Source organism: Phaseolus vulgaris, chromosome 9, assembly GCF_051622355.1.
Source record: "Phaseolus vulgaris cultivar YP4 chromosome 9, ASM5162235v1, whole genome shotgun sequence".
Lineage (NCBI taxonomy): Eukaryota > Viridiplantae > Streptophyta > Magnoliopsida > Fabales > Fabaceae > Phaseolus > Phaseolus vulgaris.
The window spans coordinates 9538913-9558154 of NC_143506.1; the positions used below are offsets into that span (position 1 = coordinate 9538913).

General features: G+C 31.8%; 1 protein-coding gene across 1 annotated transcript; it reads left to right on the forward strand.

The window, feature by feature from the left end:
- The first annotated feature begins 472 nt into the window (after positions 1-472).
- LOC137822661 (uncharacterized) lies at positions 473-1336 on the forward strand. The gene has a single exon (XM_068627604.2). The coding sequence runs from the start codon at positions 534-536 to the stop codon at positions 1158-1160; it is 627 nt and encodes a 208-aa protein (XP_068483705.1). The 5' UTR covers positions 473-533; the 3' UTR covers positions 1161-1336.
- The last annotated feature ends 17906 nt before the right edge of the window (positions 1337-19242 follow it).

Sequence of the window (19242 nt, forward strand, 5' to 3'; positions counted from 1 at the left end):
ATAATAATATAAAATGAGTGTGCGTTACGTTGTTAGTATCGGACTAGAAGTTGGGAAGCAAATCAATTAAAATGTTAATATAAAAAATTAGTTTCTTATAAATATTGTATTGTTGTATTACTAATATTTTTTCTTTAAATCCTCTCCCTCTCTCTCTCTCTTTATTTTAAGTAATGGAGTTAGTTAGTGAAAGTAGCAAATAACAATAACAGTAGTAATAGATTTATTACAGAAAAACAGCAATTAATTTAATTAAAGATAAAACTTTATTTTACAATAAAATAAATATAATATGAGAAAAAGATTCGGCAACCCAACTTCGAAGTCACTTGTCCCGTTTTAGCGTTAGAAAAAAAAAATGGAAACGTAGATTTACAAAACCGTAGTGAGGAGTATTCTGGAAATTCACAGAAATTCGACCGTTGGAAAAATTCAAAAAACCTCATCAAGACACCCTTTTTATATACAACTATTCGTTTCAGAATCTGAATCCAAACTTTCTCTCTCACTCTCTCTCTCTCTGCAACGCTCCAATGGCCAACGACAACGAAGAACAACAACAGAGCACAACGAGATCATCGATCATGGAGTGGAAGCACATGCACCCACTTCAGCAAATCGCCGAAACACCCACCCACAAGCTCCTCCTGAAGCAGTGGCTGAAAGAAGAGGAACTCATCAATACCCGCATAGCCCTGAAGGAGACTCAAATAGATTCGACGCGCAAAGAGATCACCACACTCTACATCTTCTTCTTCCTCTTCCACTCCACTACCCTCATGCTCCTCTTCAACTCTTCACAATCATCACCATCTCCTTCCTGTAGCAGATCATGGGTCCCTTCACTCTGCTCTCTGCTATTTTCGCTTGGCATCATATGGGCCTTCCGGTACAAGAGCGATGTGGAGGCTCACATGGAGAAGATGCTGCTGCGGGAGAAAGAGGACAAAGGGTTGCTGGGGAAGTGCGTGGAGGAGTTGAAGAAGAAAGGGTTGGAGTTTGATTTGTTGAAGGAGGTGGATGCTTTGAGGAGAGCCAAGAGTTTGAGGGTGGAGACCAAAGATGTTAGGAAATGGTCATCAAGGGACATTGTTTCCTTTTTCTTTTTCTCCATGGCTTGCTTCTCTCTTGCTCTCACAAGGGTCATTTTGTGCGGTTAGGAATTGGGACTAGTACACATTTATGGTTTTGGTCTTGGTTAAGATTTTTGGTGTGTGTCAATTATCATTACCATTATTGCAAGGGGGCAGGTGCAGAATGTACTGTTCTGCTTTTAATTGTGTAATTTGGGAATACCATATTCAACTTGTGGAATAAAGTTATAGTTTACTTTCAATTTGAGCATGATTGCTAGGGATGGAAGGTGAAATGTGATGCAAATGCTGTTTTTGATTCACAGCAAATTATACAAATGAATTTGAGATTTTTATGTTAGCCAATCATCGCAAGCTGCAGAATGTGCTATTACTGTTACAGATATGTGTGTGTTTCGATTTAGAAATGGATTTGGAAAGATTTAGGTTAGCGTAACCTCAAGTATTTAGCCTAGGCTGTTATTTTTTTCTTTCAGTGCTAGCTGATTGATAAAGATATCATTGAATTTGTTTGGATCAAGTAGCACAAAGATGCTGTCAAATCGATGCTCCATACAGAGCCATTGCTTTGAAGAACCTGCTATTTGAGTAGCTTATTTGAAAATAGTTCTGATAAAACTCTGTTTGAGAGAAAGAAAGGAAAAAAACAAGGTAAATTCTGAGTTGTTTGATTTAAGGTGAATGGAAAAATAATAGAGATAATAAAGAAGATAACTTCTCCCCACCCTTACTCTTGCTCTTGCCGAGATAAAAAAAAGATTGAAAAGAGTGAAAAAAAAAAGATACTAAATAAAGAAATAATTTGTGAAGTTGAGCCCCAGGCAAAACTCCGGAGAAGAACAGTGGTTGTCTTTAAAAAAATAACTTCCTGATGTTGAATTTGTGGTAGTTGATGAACATTTGTTTATGCCAGAGAACTTCAATATCTAACCATATAATATAAGCATATGTAACCAAACTTTTTCATAAACTGTTCTACCATGAATCAGTTTGATGTATTACATTAAGGTAATTCTGATTTAAAGAAATGAAAATTGAGCAGGAAGTGTGACCAACAGCATGAAGTAATATCAATTAGCATTTCATCACAATCATTAATAGTTCAAGATCCACCACAATAAAACAAGTTTCATATATTGACAACTTTTTAATATAAAGGTAATTTTTATCAGACAAAAAAAGAGGAAAATTGCAACCACTGAGCAGAGAAAATATATCCTCCACAATGGGCGGGCCTACTAATATATCCTCCACAATGAAAAGATGGGCCTACTAATGTCTCGCTGGAATGTGATTCTGTTTTGGTTTGTGCAGCGTTTACTGTTAAGATAAATGTTTCTTGGATGTTTCGTAATCGATGGAATACTTATCTTAATTACTGTGGAAAAATTAGGTTTATGGTTAGTCATATTTTTCGTGAAGGAAATACATATGCTGATAAGTTGGTTAATTTAATATTTATTTATAGAGAATCTTTTGATTGGTATAATAGGTTTTCATCTTGTTTGTTCTTAGAATTCTTTATGAATAAGTATAGTCTATCTATGTATCGTTTTTGTTAATATATGAATTTTGGTCTAGTTCTCCCGTATTTTTGTATTTTTTTTTAATAATACTTTTTTCATGTGATGACAAATTATTATTGTTACTTGAGGTATCAGCCTAGCTGAGATCTTAAGTTACATAGTAATGCTAAGATAAAAACTTTTATTTTATAAATAAAAATATACTGAGAACAACTTATCTCTGAGACAATAATAATAGTCATACAATGCTCCATGTTATCGTTTGTGATGGTCTCACCATGCTCCACATTAATGCTTTGTTTGGATTAAAGAGTGAAAATGAGGGAGTGGATTTGAGATGATTTGAAGAGAAATGTAAAGAAAGTTTGGATGTTTAGATTAAGGTAAATAGAGTGGAAAGTGTAGGGAAAGTTTATGAAAGTTTGTGAGTGATATGATGAATGTGATTGAAGTTGTATTTTTTTTAATTGATAAAAATGTAAATTTACAAATTTTCTTATATTTACAAATTGTTAAAAAAATAATTTTATTTATTTATTTATAAATTATAATTATTTTTAATTAAAATTTACTTAATTATTTATAATTATAAATATTTGATAATAACTTATTTTTATATTAAATAATATTATTATTTTTATCTTTACTTTTTTAATTAATAATTATTATATAAATTTATTTCTTTATTATTAAAAAATACATTTATTATTATTATTTATATTTATAATTTATTATATATATAATATCATTAATTATTTTATTTTATTATAATTATTTTTTATAATTTTAATTATATTTTTATATTTAAATTGTAATTATACTTTAAATAAAAATTTGAATTTAAAATGAAAAGGATAAAAAAGTAAATTAAAATTAATTAATTAAATAAATATATACCTATTACAACCAACTTTGTTCGCAACAATGCAAAAAAAAGTTTAGAACCCCTAAAATTTTTCGATTTCTGCATTCTATTATATTTTATTGTTTCGATTAGTGTGTTTTCTATGTAAACAGTAGAATTTTATTTTTCTTCGCTTTTCTTCGGCTCAATACAAACTAGACCTAAGATTGCACTAACATGGTTGACATGTTGCTCTAACAAGTCATTGACTTTGAGTGTTACTCTTACTGGAATAGTGAAACAGTTAACATGGATAATTGGGGTTGGTGATATATTATGACTTGTGATTGGATAACAATGTAAGCAAAAGATTAAATGAGCATATTTTGTTCAGTAAACATAAGTCTTTAATTAAAAAAAAGAACATAGTGCAACAGTTCATTGGATTTTGATAGTGGAGATATATATTAACCAGAGGAAATCCTAGTGAAAATTTCACTGGTGAAATACATGTACTATTGCTTTTTTAGTATACAAATTAAATCTCAAAATTTATTTTCGTTGATGTTTAATGTAATTATTATAAAAAAAATTATTAAATTTTAACTAATTTAGAAATAAAAATAATTAATCATTATATTAATTAAGTTATATGATATTTTGTAAATTAAAAAATATTAATATTTAAAATCACTTTTATTATTAATAAAAATTTATAAAGTAGTTTTTAAATTGATATCTAACATTAATAATTAAAATTTTGATAGTTAGATATCAATTTAGAAATTATTTTATAATTTTTTATTAATAATAAAATTACTTTAGATATTAATATTTTTTTAATTTATAAAATTATATTTAATTTAGTTAATATAAAAGATTAATTATTTGTTGTTTTTAAATTAATTTATATTTAATATTTTTATTCTAGTGTTAGAAGATTTTTTCTATATATTTTTTAGAAATTTATCATCATTCAATCGGACATTTGAATACAAAAATATTTTTTTATATTCTCTTAATTAAAAAGGCATATTATAGTTCAACATGTTGTAAATAAAATAATTTATACGTTTTTATAGTTTTTTAAATATTTATAATAGCTTGTAGGTTTTGATACATATTATATACTAGCACATAAATGTTAATCAAATGCGGCTATTTTACATTTACCAATGCGGTTATAGAGCCGCATTTGATCAGCACGCATTCGTAAATCAGAAAGATACAAATGCGACTATAGAGTCGCATTTGTAAATGCGATTTACGAATGCGGTTATTTCAAATAGCCGCATTTGTATATTCTTCTGAATGAGCTGAGGGTTTTAGGGGTTTAAGATTTACGAATGCGGCTCTGGTAATAGCCGCATTCGTAAATCACATTTACGAATGCGGCATGCGGCTTTTACCAAAGTCGCATTTGTAAATCTTGTTTTTTGATTTATAAATGCGGGTTTGGTAAATAACCGCATTTGTAAATAATTTTTTTTTTTTAAAGTGCAATTTGTATTGTCCCTAAACCATATAAATTAACCTGCATAATGATCAAACCCAGCCAGACAAATACAGAAATATAGAGATAAATTGAGAGAATCAAAATGTACATTTACAAGTAATCAAATTACATAATAAAAGCTACACTATTGATTAACTATGCTAGAGTTATTAAAATTTATGAAATATGTGGATCAAGAATCTCTGACATATGAAATGCCTTCCGAATTCATTGGTGTTTCATCCGTGAATAATTGCATTGCAAAATATAGTTGACATAAATTAATTTTTAGATATATATATGTTCAAGAATTATAAAAATGATTTAACATATCATGTTATTACCTCTTTCCAACCAGTTTTAACACCTAATCTTATAATGGTAATCATCCATTGCATAATGTAATAACCACACTCATAACTTTCTGGTTGCTTATTACACTATAATTCAATAAAAAGTAATATGTTAGTATATTGATAAACAATGATAATAGAGAAAGAAAAAAAATTACAAACATTTATTCTTATGTAGTTCAAATTATTTGAACTGGATCAACCTTTTAGGATGTTATATTCATGCCATGAACTGGTTAATACAAAAAACCTCGTTAGTAGATGGTTAATTAGTAACATATACAAAGTTAAGTTTATAATGTACTTACGTATCAATGATATCCTTAAATTTTGTGGAAATCTTCTTGTGTAGGGAACAGAACCACACAACAGTCTTATCAACCATTGATAAGACAAGTAACTGCCAATGATGCTTATATCATCCATGAAAAGAGTTAGTAAATATTTAAAACATGAAATAGTAATAATTGATGACATATAATTAAACTTACTCATTAATATAAGGGCATAAATAAATTTGTTTTCCCTCTTTTTCTAGGGTGTTAGTGATGTATGCTTGAGTCTCAGATGACCTTGGTCCAACGGGATTAGTATATGCAGGATCTAAGAATCCATACATATTTTCCTTCCCCTCAGTGATATAGACTCTATGCAAAAACCTACAAGTTTTTAGTTAAAGCATAATCAATAATAATTTAACATAAAGTAAATTGAATAATAGGTAAAGATATTTACATCATAAAAAATTGAATTATAGTTATATTGAGCTTCTGATTCCCAGATATAAATTCTAATAAATCTGTGTTGTACATCATCAGTGACAGTTCAGTGTTTATTTGAAAAAATGTATCATCCCACAGAACTGGAAAAGGTTCATTACCAATCTGACTAGCAATGAGACCTAATGAAGCTATAGGATTGTCAATTGGAACCTCACGCTTCTTCTCCGGACTTGGTGGCCGAAAAGGTTTCTACAAGATAAAGAACATTTGTATTAAATTATATGTAATATATAAATATAAATAAAAAATAATATAATGAAATGAAATTATTACATGAGGTTCGGGCATAAATCGAATGAGGTCTCTAGGCCAGGCAACGAATGTCTGAATTCAAATTCTTTGCGGTATAATATACAATCATTAGGACATGCATGTATCTTTTTATACTCCATACCCATTGGACAAAGAATCTTTTTGGCCTCATAATTACAATTAGGTAGAGTATTTCCCTCTGGAAGCATATCCTTCAACAACTGAAGCAATTCTGTGAAGCTTTTATCGGTCCATCCATTTATTGCCTTCAAATTCATCAATCTTAACACCGCCGACAACCGTGTGAAGTTAGTTGATCCAGGATACAATAGAGTCTCTGCATCGCTTGACATACTTCCATATCCATGCACTTTTGCAAAAGACTCAGCTCCTGCATCACAAATCATGTCCTCCAATCGATCATCTTCTACATCATCGTGTATTGCTTCATCCATGGTGGACCCCACATATTCTTCAGTTACGGAAGCACGTGGTAAATTTAATAATTCACCATGCCATGTCCAAGTTGTATACGATCAAAGAAACCCATCACATAACAGGTGCTCCCTCATTAAATTAATATCCAATATCCTTCCATTCAAACAGTTAACGCACGGACACCTGATCTTTGCTCCATCATGACCACTATTAATTGCGTTATGTTGTGCAAATTGTATAAATTCTTCTACTCCTCTTTCGTACTCATCACTTATACTAACAAAATTTATCCAATTTCGATCCATTATATTCTGCAATAGTCATTCAGAATCAGGGTTCTATCTAACATTTTTGCCGAGGGTCGAACACCCCGAACTCAATACCAGCACGTATTATTGCCGAGGGTTGAACACCCTCGGACTCAATACAACAACGATAATTCTATTCAAAACTAACAACTAACATAACATATAACAGAAGTGCAAATTATAATAAATACTGAATAATATAAATTAAAAAAAACAAATTCATAACATTAAAAAAAATCAAAAAAAAATTAAAAAACCACCAACCTTGTGTGGAAAGCCTTCGTTGGTGAAGAGTAAAGAAGGAGCGGAAGCGGTGGCGGCGGCAGAAGCGGTGGCGCTCAATGAAGCTACGAAGGAGAGAAAAAACCAACAAGAACCCACACGAAGTCAATGTAACAGTACTATGTAAGAAACCAAAGCGAAGAAAAACGAAAAAAATTAATACATTCGGTGCAGCACAAAACGAGGTCGAAGAACTTACCAAATGTGAATGAAGATGAGAAGAACAGAGGGAACGTAGCAGAACAGTGCAAACACGACCTGGAACGGAACAGCAACAGTGAAAAGGAAAGGCGGTGAAGAGAAAGAAAGTGTGTAAACTGTGACATGTTTCAAATGTTAGGGTAAAAAAACATTTACAAATGTGGTTTTCCTTGATAGCCGCATTTGTAAATCAACATAATTTCAAAAATGTCACCGGTTCTTTTACGAATGCGTTTGAGCGCCAAACCGCACTAAATAAATAGCTTTTTTTTTCCTATTTTACACTGGTGTATAATACATATTTTAATGTTTTGCATAGTAAGTCTCTTTAGGAATTGTATACCACTATATACAAGATTTTTGACCTAACCGCAAAGTGGAAAATGAACAAAGTCTACAAAATATATTTTTTAAATATAACTTTTTATATTGATTGTGGTTACAATCAATTATATGTTAATAAGTGATATAACCAATATAAAATGTAGTTTTATAAAGTATTTTTTCATGTTTATATTATTTTATGAGGGTTAGAATAAACAAAAATAAAAAATAATTAAAAAATTGATTTTGTTCTAATTCAACTTTATAAAATTAGTTAATAAAGTGAATTTTACATTTACTTTATATATTCTAAAATGTTTTTATTTTAAAATGTTTTTTATTTTTTAATTGACGTGTAATCTTTAAAAAAAGTTTTGACTTATTATTATGTGAATTTTTTAAATTATCTAAAAATTTTAGATTTTTTATACTATCTATAGCTATATTAAGTTTTTTTAATAGACATAAAAAAATTTCACATATTTTATGTTGTTTGGATCTATATTAAACTGCCATAAAAACCAAAAGAACCGAGATGAAAAAAGTTATTGCTACAGTGGAAGACTTAATGCTAACAGGAAATCAAAAACAACTTTTTTGTTTAGTTAATATAATAAGATATTATTTCAAAGTAATAATAGAAGTTTTTGTTTCCCCACAATACTTTTACTAGATTTTACTTTGATTGTTGAGGAGGAGATTGATTTTTTTTTTCTGAGTTGAATTATGATAAGATTTTGTTGGCAAAACAACTATCTCTACCATGATTCGGGAACAAAAAACAATATGATATGATAACTAATATTGCTTCAAACAAACTGTTTTTTTTTATGCCTATTACGAAAACTTTTATATGGAGAATTTGAATGATATTTCATACTTTCAAGGTTGGGTTGTATTAGCAGCTATGATTAACAATTACATGATGAAGTGAATAAGAAAAATCATATTTAAGTTTTAATACTTTCTTAATCAATGATGACATAGATATTCTACTAGGTTTCAATACTCCTTTCTCATGTAATGATGACATAGATAGTTTAAAAGGCATTAAGTCTTAATCATCATTGTTTAATACTCAAAGCTGAGGTAGTTAATGTGTTATTTAGAAACATAGATAAATTATTTGGTGTATGCAAAAAAAACGATACTTGCTTAATATCGTTGGAGGAAAAGTAATATAAAGTTTTGTGAAATTTATAAAGAGGCTAGAATCTAGGAGTTATTTTTGATGTGAATGAAAGAGAAAAATGATTGATGTAGGTGGTGGTAGTAAGAATATTGTGAGATTGGAGCGTGAAATGTATAAAAAGGTTGATGAAAAGATGTAATAAGAATGGTTGGTTTAGCGCGGTTGACTCTGCAGGACCTATGGAGAAAAGAAACGAAAAGCTCTCCTCTCCTCACCTCAAATAAACACAAATTCATTACCAACAAACATATATAAACACCACACCCTTGGGTTTTCCTAATATGCATGCATTCTTAATCTTCTTTTCTTTCTTTTCCATCAAACCACTAACCATGGCAAAAACAACCTTCCTCTTCCTCTTCGCCTTACTACTTACCTCCGCTCTCGCTCAAGCTCCATCCGGTTCCGCCCCCGCCGCCACTCCCAAAGCCTCAGCTCCCAATGCCTCTCCACCCGCCGCTACCAACGCCTCTGCACCCGCCAACGCTTCTCCTCCCACCGCCACCAACGCCTCTGCTCCCACCTCCACCAACGCCTCTGCTCCCACCGCCTCCAACGCCTCTTCTCCAACCGCCTCTGCCCCAACGACCTCCAACGCCTCTTCTCCAACGCCCTCCAAGGCATCTCCTCCCACCGCCACCAAAGCCTCTCCCGCCACCTCACCCACTTCCTCCAAATCTCCAGCCTCTTCTCCCTCGTCCTCCACTCCCTCTTCTTCCTCCCCCACCAGCTCCGAATCTCCCACCGACTCTCCCCCCTCTCCCGACGCCTCCGATTCAGCCTCCAGTCCCGCCTCAGTCAGCGATGGACCCGCCGACGGCCCCTCCGCTCTCGCTCCCAGCAGCCTCGCCCCCCACCGCAGAGTCTCCACCGCCGGACCTGTCTTCGTCGTCTTATTCGCCGCCGTGGCCGGGTTGATGATGTAGATCCGGTAGTTGTGTATGGTTGGTTAGGGTTTACTTTTACCGTTGTTATTAGTAGTATTTGGGTACGAGGTTGTGTTGGGTTGAAGTTAGAAAGACACCGACATTTGTTTTTATTATTCTGATTGTGATTAGTGGGGAACGTGATGTTGATAATGAGTTTTGGGAGATCTTCATTAGGGTTCCTTTACTCTAAAACTAATACTACCATCATATATTATTTATTATCAATTTTTCATGCTTTTTTATATCTCTTACTCATCAATTTATCCATCTTTTCTTCCCTTTAATAATGGATTTACCCCCCTTGGAAATTGGCTGTCCTCCTATTTTCTTCTACTTTCTTCAATTTAGCTTTTCAGAATAATAACTGTCTTATAAATGCTAATTAATTATTTTATAAATTGTGGTTCGTTTAGTGGGAGGGTTCTTCTTCTTTTTCGTTTTTGTTTTTAATTGAAGCGTTTCAGATGGTTTGTTTTTGGGTGGTGTGAAAGTTGCAAAATAAAATAAATTTTTATTTATTTTTAAAACCGGTTATACATCTGGTTTTATACATATGTGTGTATTTTAAAAATGTGATAAAAAAAACTTTATTTGATACTAGTATTTTTTGTTCGACTTTACAGTCTCTTTTAATAATAAAATATAATATTTTTTAATAAAAATTAATATAAAAACTTTAAAATAAGTTAATAATATATTTGATTTAAGTGGGTGTGGATGTCATTAAGATGTTAATCTATCATTATGATACTTACAGAAAAAAACGAGTTATTACATAAAACAATAATATGTACAAAATAAAAACCAGAGAAAGAAAGAAAGAAAAGGAGAAGATCATATATGATCGAAGGATACCTTCTTCTTTAGAGTGCTATCTATTTCAACTTTTTTATACAATTTAATTACAGATGAAATTCATTCTTGTGAAGTTGCCAGCTCTTTTTCCTTATTTTATTTTGAGAAACACTCTCAGTGAAATTTGTACAAATTCCAAAAATTTGTTTAAATTTATTCGCAATGTATCTAATAGCGTAGGTGGATATTTTTTAAGGATCAAAGGGTTATGCCTTTCTCAAAAAAAATTCTCTCTATTTTTTTAATATATATTGACTTTCTAAAATTATATTTCAAAATTTCCACTCCTAAAAAATTATTTCAAGTTTTTATTTCTCCTAAATTTTTAATTAAGTTTTGTCTGGAACTAAGTTTAACCTAAAGAATAGTCATCATATTTTAAATAAAAAAATTGTCGGTAATGAACACAATCTTTTACTTATTAAGTATCACATCTAAACTAAATAAGGATAAGACATCCATAAGGAATTTTCTTATCTTTTGCTTTTATTTTTCTTTAAGATTTAACTGTACTTCAAAACTTATCGTTATTTTTTTCCTGGAGTTTAGAGAAGAAAAAGTATATAATAATATATGTATGTATGTATACATAATTGATTTTTCTAATAATAATTATGGAGTTTATATAAGCTTACCTTAAGTGTGTTGTTTAGTGGTGGGAATGCTACAGTGTGTTGGTTATTAATTCAGATTTTATTATTATTAATTCAGATTTTATTATCCTTAAACTATTTTACTGTTATATTGCATTAATGGTCAATTTACAGGCATGTTAGTATTCCTAGTTTATATATGATTGAGTGAATCAACATGAATAAGATCAGTTTTGCAATTTTGTGCAATTACGTTCAATCAGTTGTTACAATCTTTTGTCTTCTCTTATTTCCTTTCCTACAATTGGTATGAAAAGTTAGTCTGTTATCATGAACTCTACCCAATTATCAGTCTCTATCCTTGATGGAAAAAATTACAATCGGTGGTGTGTGCAAATGAGAGTTTTGTTTGATTATCATGAGTTATGGGATGTCGTTGAAAGTGGAGTGTCTGCATTAGCTGCTAATGCAACTGAGGCGCAACGAGTAGGGCATCGTGACCAGAAGAATGACGAGACGTTTGAGCAAATAGAAGGAGCAACAACTGTTAGTGAGGCTTGGACAATTTTGTCAACCAATTATAAAGGTGATGATAAGATCAAGAGGGTGCGTCTTCAAACCCTAAGATGCCAATATGAACTGCTGCAGATGGAAACCACAGAGACTATTGATGTCTATATAAATAAAGTTATTGCCTTGACAAATCATATGAAGACCAATGGTGAAACACATTCGGAGCAGGCAAAGGTGGAAAAGATTTTGAGGTCTTTAACTCCCAGATTTGAACATGTTGTTGCCACAATTGAAGAGGCCAATGACATTTCAAAAATGACAGTAAGGTTATTGTCTGGTTCTCTACGAGTGCATGAGCAACGGATGAATGACAATAAGATTGAAAAACCAATTGAACAGGCTTTACAAGCACAAGCCTCAATTGGTAGCTCCTATCATAAACATGGTAGCTATTTCAGCAAAGGTCGTGGTGGCCAGAATCATGGAGGCACTTAGCACGGGGAACGTGGTCGTGGAGGACGAGGAGGCATTTATAATAAATCAAATGTTGAGTGTTATAATTGCCATAAACGTGACCATTATGCAAATGAGTGCAGATCAAAAGGTGATAATCATGTTGCCAATTGTGCTCAAGAAGACACTAATCACGTACAAGATGAAGAGGATCATACAGTACTAATGACAGCCACATCAAATGAAACCCGAAACAATCAGACTTGGTATTTGGATACAAGTTGCACAAATCATATGTGTGGTCAGAAGGAGTTGTTTGCAGATTTGGATGACTCATTTCGCACAAAAGTGAAATTTGGTGATGGCAGGTTCGTTCCGGTGACTGGAAAAGGGCGAATTCTTATAACATTGAAGAATGGTGATCACAGGTACATCTATGATGTTTTCTATGTACCTGATATGAAAAGTAATTTGTTGAGTATGGGACAACTGGCTGAGAAGGTTTATGAGATGCACATAGTTGAAAATAAATTATCAATTTTTGATAAAAAAAAAAAAGGTAATTTGATTCTTAAAACCTTTTTATCAAAAAACCGCATGTTTCCAGTAGATATTCAAATGGGTGATTTCAAGTGCTTGAGTGCAATAGTGAATAATGAATCGTGGTTATGGCATTTACGCTTTGGGCACTTAAATTTTCAGAGTTTGGAAAATCTTTCCAAAAGAAATTTAGTGAATGGTTTACCCCATATTCATCACCCTGATCAATTGTGTGAGGCTTGCATTTTTGGAAAGAATAACAGGACACCATTTGTTAAGGAGCCTTGGCATGCAAAATTTCCTTTGGAGCTTGTTCACACAGATGTTTGTGGCCCGATGAACATATCATCAGTTGGAGGTAATAAGTATTTTTTAACCTTTATTGATGATTTTTCAAAGATGGTGCGTAGTGATGGAGGAGGTGAATACAAGTCTAATGAATTCAAGAGGCACTGTGAAGAATTTGGGTTGCAACATAACATAACTTGCCCCTACACACCTCAACACAACGGAGTTGCTGAGAGAAAGAATAGAACAATCATGGACATGGTGAGGAGCATGCTTAAAGCGAAAGGTATGCCAAATTATTTTTGGGCTGAGGCCATAACATGTGCGGTATATTTGATAAACAGATCACCCACTCGGAGTGTTCCTAACACAACTCCGATTGAGGCATGGAGTGGATTCAAACCCAATGTGCAACACTTGAAGGTATTTGGGTCAATTACTTATGTTCATGTCCCCAAGGCAGCAAGATCGAAGTTGGATGATAAGGCAGTGAAGACCATTTTCATTGGATATAAGCATGGGGGATACAAACTGTACAATCCAATGACAAAGAAGGTGATTGTTAGTCGTGATGTTACATTTGCCGAAGATGAGGAATGGCAATGGAATGCAGCAGCTGAAATAGATTCGAAAAAATGATATATTTATGTTTTGAACGATGATGTGGAAGATAGAGTCACTATTGAAGCACCTGCAGTTCAACCTGAAGTTGTAATTCAACCTGAAGTTGCAACTCCAATTGCAACTATGATGGAGCGACCAAGAAGGCAACAGCGACAACCTATACATCTTCAAGATTGCGAAGTAAATCTTGATGATGAAGTTGATGACAATGGAGATTTGGTTCACTTTGCTTTTCTTGCAGAATCAGAACCTATGAGACTTGTCGATGCCATTCAACACCCCAAATGGCAAAAGGCTATGAATGAAGAATTGATGGCGATTGAGAAAAACAATATCATGACTCAAACTGTGAAGATTGTTCCAAATCAGAATTAAGGGAGGATGTTGGTTATTAATTCAAATTTTATTATTATTAATTCAGATTTTATTACCCTTAAACTATTTTACCGTTATATTGCATTAATGGTCAATTTACAGGCATGTTAGTATTCCTAGTTTATATATGATTGAGTGAATCAAAATGAATAAGATCAATTTTGCAATTTTGTGCAATTACGTTCAATCAGTTGCTACAATCTTTTGTCTTCTTTTATTTCCTTCAATTAGTTCCTACACAGTGAACATGAAGAAAGACCAAATTGGACTTAAAATTCATACAGATGGTGATGGGCTTAAAGTTCAGAAGTAGCAACAATACTAAATATAAATTACCTCGCATTATTTTGTACCAACAACTAACACATTAGAGAATGTAAATCGTGTAATTGTAAATTAATTATTATTTTAAGTAAAATACTTAAAAACGAGGTATTAAAAAAACAAATTTTCTTGATTTTTTTAAAGTAAAAGTTGAAATCAATATTTCAAAATGATAGATAATTTGAAAAGGAAGAACAACAGTATAATACAACATTGATGGTTGAAATTAGTGTAACTACGAAATGGTATACAACATTTAAGACTTTATGTAAGGTTGTGGGCCTTGGCCGATGTTGGTCAAGTAACCTAGAGGACCGAGCCATGTAGTGCAAATTAGGAAAACCGACGCTGAAGAAAAATGGATCTTGGTCAATCAACATTAATGGTTCAATTAAGGGAGAATCAGAATGGTGGAAAATGGGGTTATGCTCGACTCCATATAGGGAGGGGAGACTCCAAGAGAAAGACAGGTTTTTGTAATCATCTTGAATGTTCTGAATTTAGGTCTCCTTTTTGCCTAGCTAGAACACTTTCTAAAAGAAGAATGATTTTCCCCGACATCTCTTCTTTTTCTCCATTTTAAGTGCATAAAGATTTTGACCAATCTCATAAAGAAAGAAATAATCAAAATATAATGAAAGGGGTTTTCTTAAATATAATACAATAAAAATATTGTTGGGATATCTTATGATAAAAGAAAACATAAATTTTGAAAAAAAAATCGATAAAATAAAAGCGTTATAACTTTTCAAATTTTACATTTTTTTATTAATAACTAGTGGAAACATACCTATTTATAAATGTGTCCATTTTTTATGATAATAAAAATATTATTATAATAATTATTAAATTAAAAAATATTATTGCATTTCATAAAAAATAAATAATTTTTATAATTTTATTCTAAGTAGTTATTTTATTAAATAGGTGATTTTTTTTTATTATTGGGTAACTAATTGAATTTGAAATAATAGTTATTTAAAAGGTAAAATAGTAAGGATTTATACATAACAAAAAGATAGTTAAAAGGAAAAAGTTTTTATTAATGTGATAGTTATCTTACCATTAACATGATGGTTAAGTCAAATTTAATTTATAAAAATAAAATAGATATTTTATATTGTAAAAATAAATAAATAAAATCACACTAAATTGTGGTTGAATTGTGATTTTAATAAATTTTAAATATTTTTTGTGAAAGTTGCTTGATTAATGGAGTAAGACGAGGACTTGATGTGTAAAATAATTAGACCCAAAAGCTTTCATCAAAATGTAAAGAAAGGCACTTTCCAACAATTTAATGCCATGAATAATCTTTGTCAACCACAAACCTCTCACACGTTACATAGAATATACAAAATTCCTGTCAATATGTCTCAAAATTAGATACCCGTATTTAATCTACTCAATAACACACAAGGTATAACAAAGAATTACGAGAATACAAGAAAGAGCACTCCATAACATGTTAAAATGTCTTTATTCACCATAGATATCAGCTTTTCCCTAAGCCTTCTTAAGCCCTGCATAAGACAACAAGACTCCATATTGACATGGATGTAATGTTAGTATCACTAAACCCACTATACGAAACAAACATATGCACCAACCCAGACAGAAACATTCAATAGTTGGTGAAAAAACCTATCTTGATATTATTATCATAACCTAGGCCTCCAATATGAGATGAAATATGGCTTTCTTCCCTATGTAGCTTACTAGCAAACCTGTTAGAGAATGTACTTAGTTCATCTCCTTCCCAACCTTATGTTTTCTTTCTTATGGATTTCAAGCATTCTTAGGCTTCATGCACCACTGGTATAAGATAAATCGGTTAAGTAAAATATTTATTTATGTTATTTTCTCATATTTTAATAGAAAGTTAGACTATAATTTTTGTGTCTAATAGGATACTCCAAATGTTGGTTTGACCTAGGATGATTCATTAAAGAAATGAAAACTTAAAAAAAATGTCTTTTAACAAATGCTTCTCAAGCAAGTTTCATCTGATAAATCATAAGATGATCCTCTTGATGAGATTTTATAATGAATATGACCAGACACACACATTTAACTAATTGTATTATCCTTATTTCTTACGGTTCAGGTGGTCGTGTCATATGCATATTTGCAACTCAACTGAATCACTTGAATAACATTTATTCATATTTATTTTAACAAGTTATTGGATCATAGTTTTAACATTTGACCTACCAAATATATAGAAGATAAATAATCGATTTTGAAAAACACTTTCGTAAAAACACTTTTATCATGCATTCACATATTAGGTTTCCTTCTTAGGCTAGTACAAAATAATTACATTATGCAATATAAAGAAGGTAAGGAAGAGAGAAAACAATACACACAATAATTTATATTGGTTCATCTAACATAATACATCAAATTCTTGACTAACTAGTCAAGTTTAACTACGTAAACTAATGATGTGAACTACCCATCGAGTATTCTTTAGACTCATGACCACTTTTGGCTAACTCATTGAGTATTCTTGAAACAAGTCACTCCTGGTGAGTATTCTTTGAGCCCACTCTTGGCTAACTCCTTGAGTATTCTTGATACAAGTCACTCCTGACTTAACTGGGTATTCTTTGGGCTCATAGTCATTCTTGACTAACCCCTTGAGTATTCTTTCCTCAAGTCACTTCTGACCGACACCGAGCATTTTTTACTCAAGACACTCCCAACAAACCTTGAGTATTATTTACACCTAACCACTTGTGGCTAACCGGGTATTCTTTCATATTACAAGCACTCCTAACTGACCTCGTCAAGGAATATTCTATACTAAAATTATTTCTGATTGAACCCGAGTATTGTTTGCCAAACAACCACTCCTGACTAAGAACTGAAGGTTTGTTAATTCAATTATCTATTGATCATTAGGTCTGATGACCATGGAGAATTGTGTCTGTCGACGAATACAATGTTTAGACTTTCTCTCATAGTTTAGATAATCTTGTTCTTTAGGAAGGGTAGTGTTTTTCGACGTATACAATGGTTGGATTCAGCCTTCTAGGTAGTGGGATAAACACTCTAAGTATTTTTCATAAAGTTTATCCAAATTCTAGTAGTTTAATGAAGCTTGATGAAACTTCTATTCTATGAAGCTATGAGGTATGCTTTATCATCTTGTCAACATTTTGGTATAGTACAATCTCTAGATGAAATCCTTTTTATAAACTCTTGAAGAAGGTAATCGTCATACAATCACTTATAATTGTTAAACATTTTTAGCTTCTATGCATGTTCTTTATGTGTTTGGTGATCTTTAACATGATTGTTACATATAACACAATATCGATCTTTATTCCTTTCTCTTCACAACATCATTGACAACTGACAACGTTTATTTTCCTAGATAGTATAACATTTTGCATAAATTCATGATTGGCATGCATTTCATGTAGGGCAATAGTTGGGTAAGAGTTAAAAATCTCTGTGTGTCAAGAAGTTGATAAAGGAAACAATTTTAACTCACGTATCGAGAGATCTTTCATATATGATTTTGAATGAATCTCTTTGACGGAGAAAAATTCTCTACAAACATAGAGTAAGCACATAAATATTTATTTTAGGTACGAGATTTGCTTAATTTATGTGTATCATCTTATGTTTGGTACGTGATAGCTGTCGTTTTGCTGTCAAATTAATATGATTCTAGCGTAGAATTGTCTAACACTAGAGAGATGATAGTATAATTGTGGACAAATGTCCCCAAGTCGTCTCCCAACGAATCCAATAGTGATTCAGTTAATCAGGGTTTAGAATTTATCTGCAAACAATAAAAGTTAGCAATAACAATAAAAGTTAGCAATAACAATAAAGATAAAAAGGGGGTTTGAGATAGTTGTGCAAAAAAATATAAAAGAGATTAAAATAGCAAATAAAAAGCGGTTGATCCCAAGTTCTTCCACCATTGAATTCTTCACAGGTTCTCTAAAGATTAATCTTTTCTCAATCCTCCAACAGAGCTAAACCAGATTGAACATGCGCCGATCTGATTCAACTGAAACTCACCAGTAAAGCATGCATCTACTGGTTTAATCCATACCCACTTTGTTCCATGCGTATACTTCATGGGAATGCTTACCTCCTCTCTCTTGAATCATGCGCCCAAGAAATTAATTAGAACAATGCGAACTAACTAAGAAACCAAAGTTTAAGATAAGGAAGACTCTCAATCATGCGTTCAAGTACAACCTCTCACAACAACCAGTTTTCCAGGAGATTAGACTATTAAAACAACTGTTATAGAGAATTAAAAATCGAAACTTTTATTGAACAAAACCTCATAACTCAATGGGGAATTACAAAGGAATCAACCAAAAAGGTTTAGCCTTCCATGCGGAGGCAAAACAAAAGAATTACTAAGAAGAAAATAAACTAAGAAAACCCTATGAAGCTCTCTCTTTCTCCTTGTTGCTTGTGTCCTTTTATAGGCTTTTCTGCTCCAAGGATCTTGAGAGAATATTGTAGTTTATATTTTGTTAACCGTTTCCAAGTTTCTATCTTTCTAGAATTCTTGTATTTTGCAGAAGATTTGCTTCCAATTCTGTTTCTGAGATATTGTAGATTTTATTTTCTCTTTCTTCTCCTCAGAATTTGTTTCATGTTTTGGTTCAAGAAGCAATTT

What these genes read in the sequence shown, in the direction of transcription:
- LOC137822661 (XM_068627604.2), top strand. Translation starts at nt 534, where the DNA reads ATGGCCAACGACAACGAAGAACAACAACAGAGCACAACGAGATCATCG.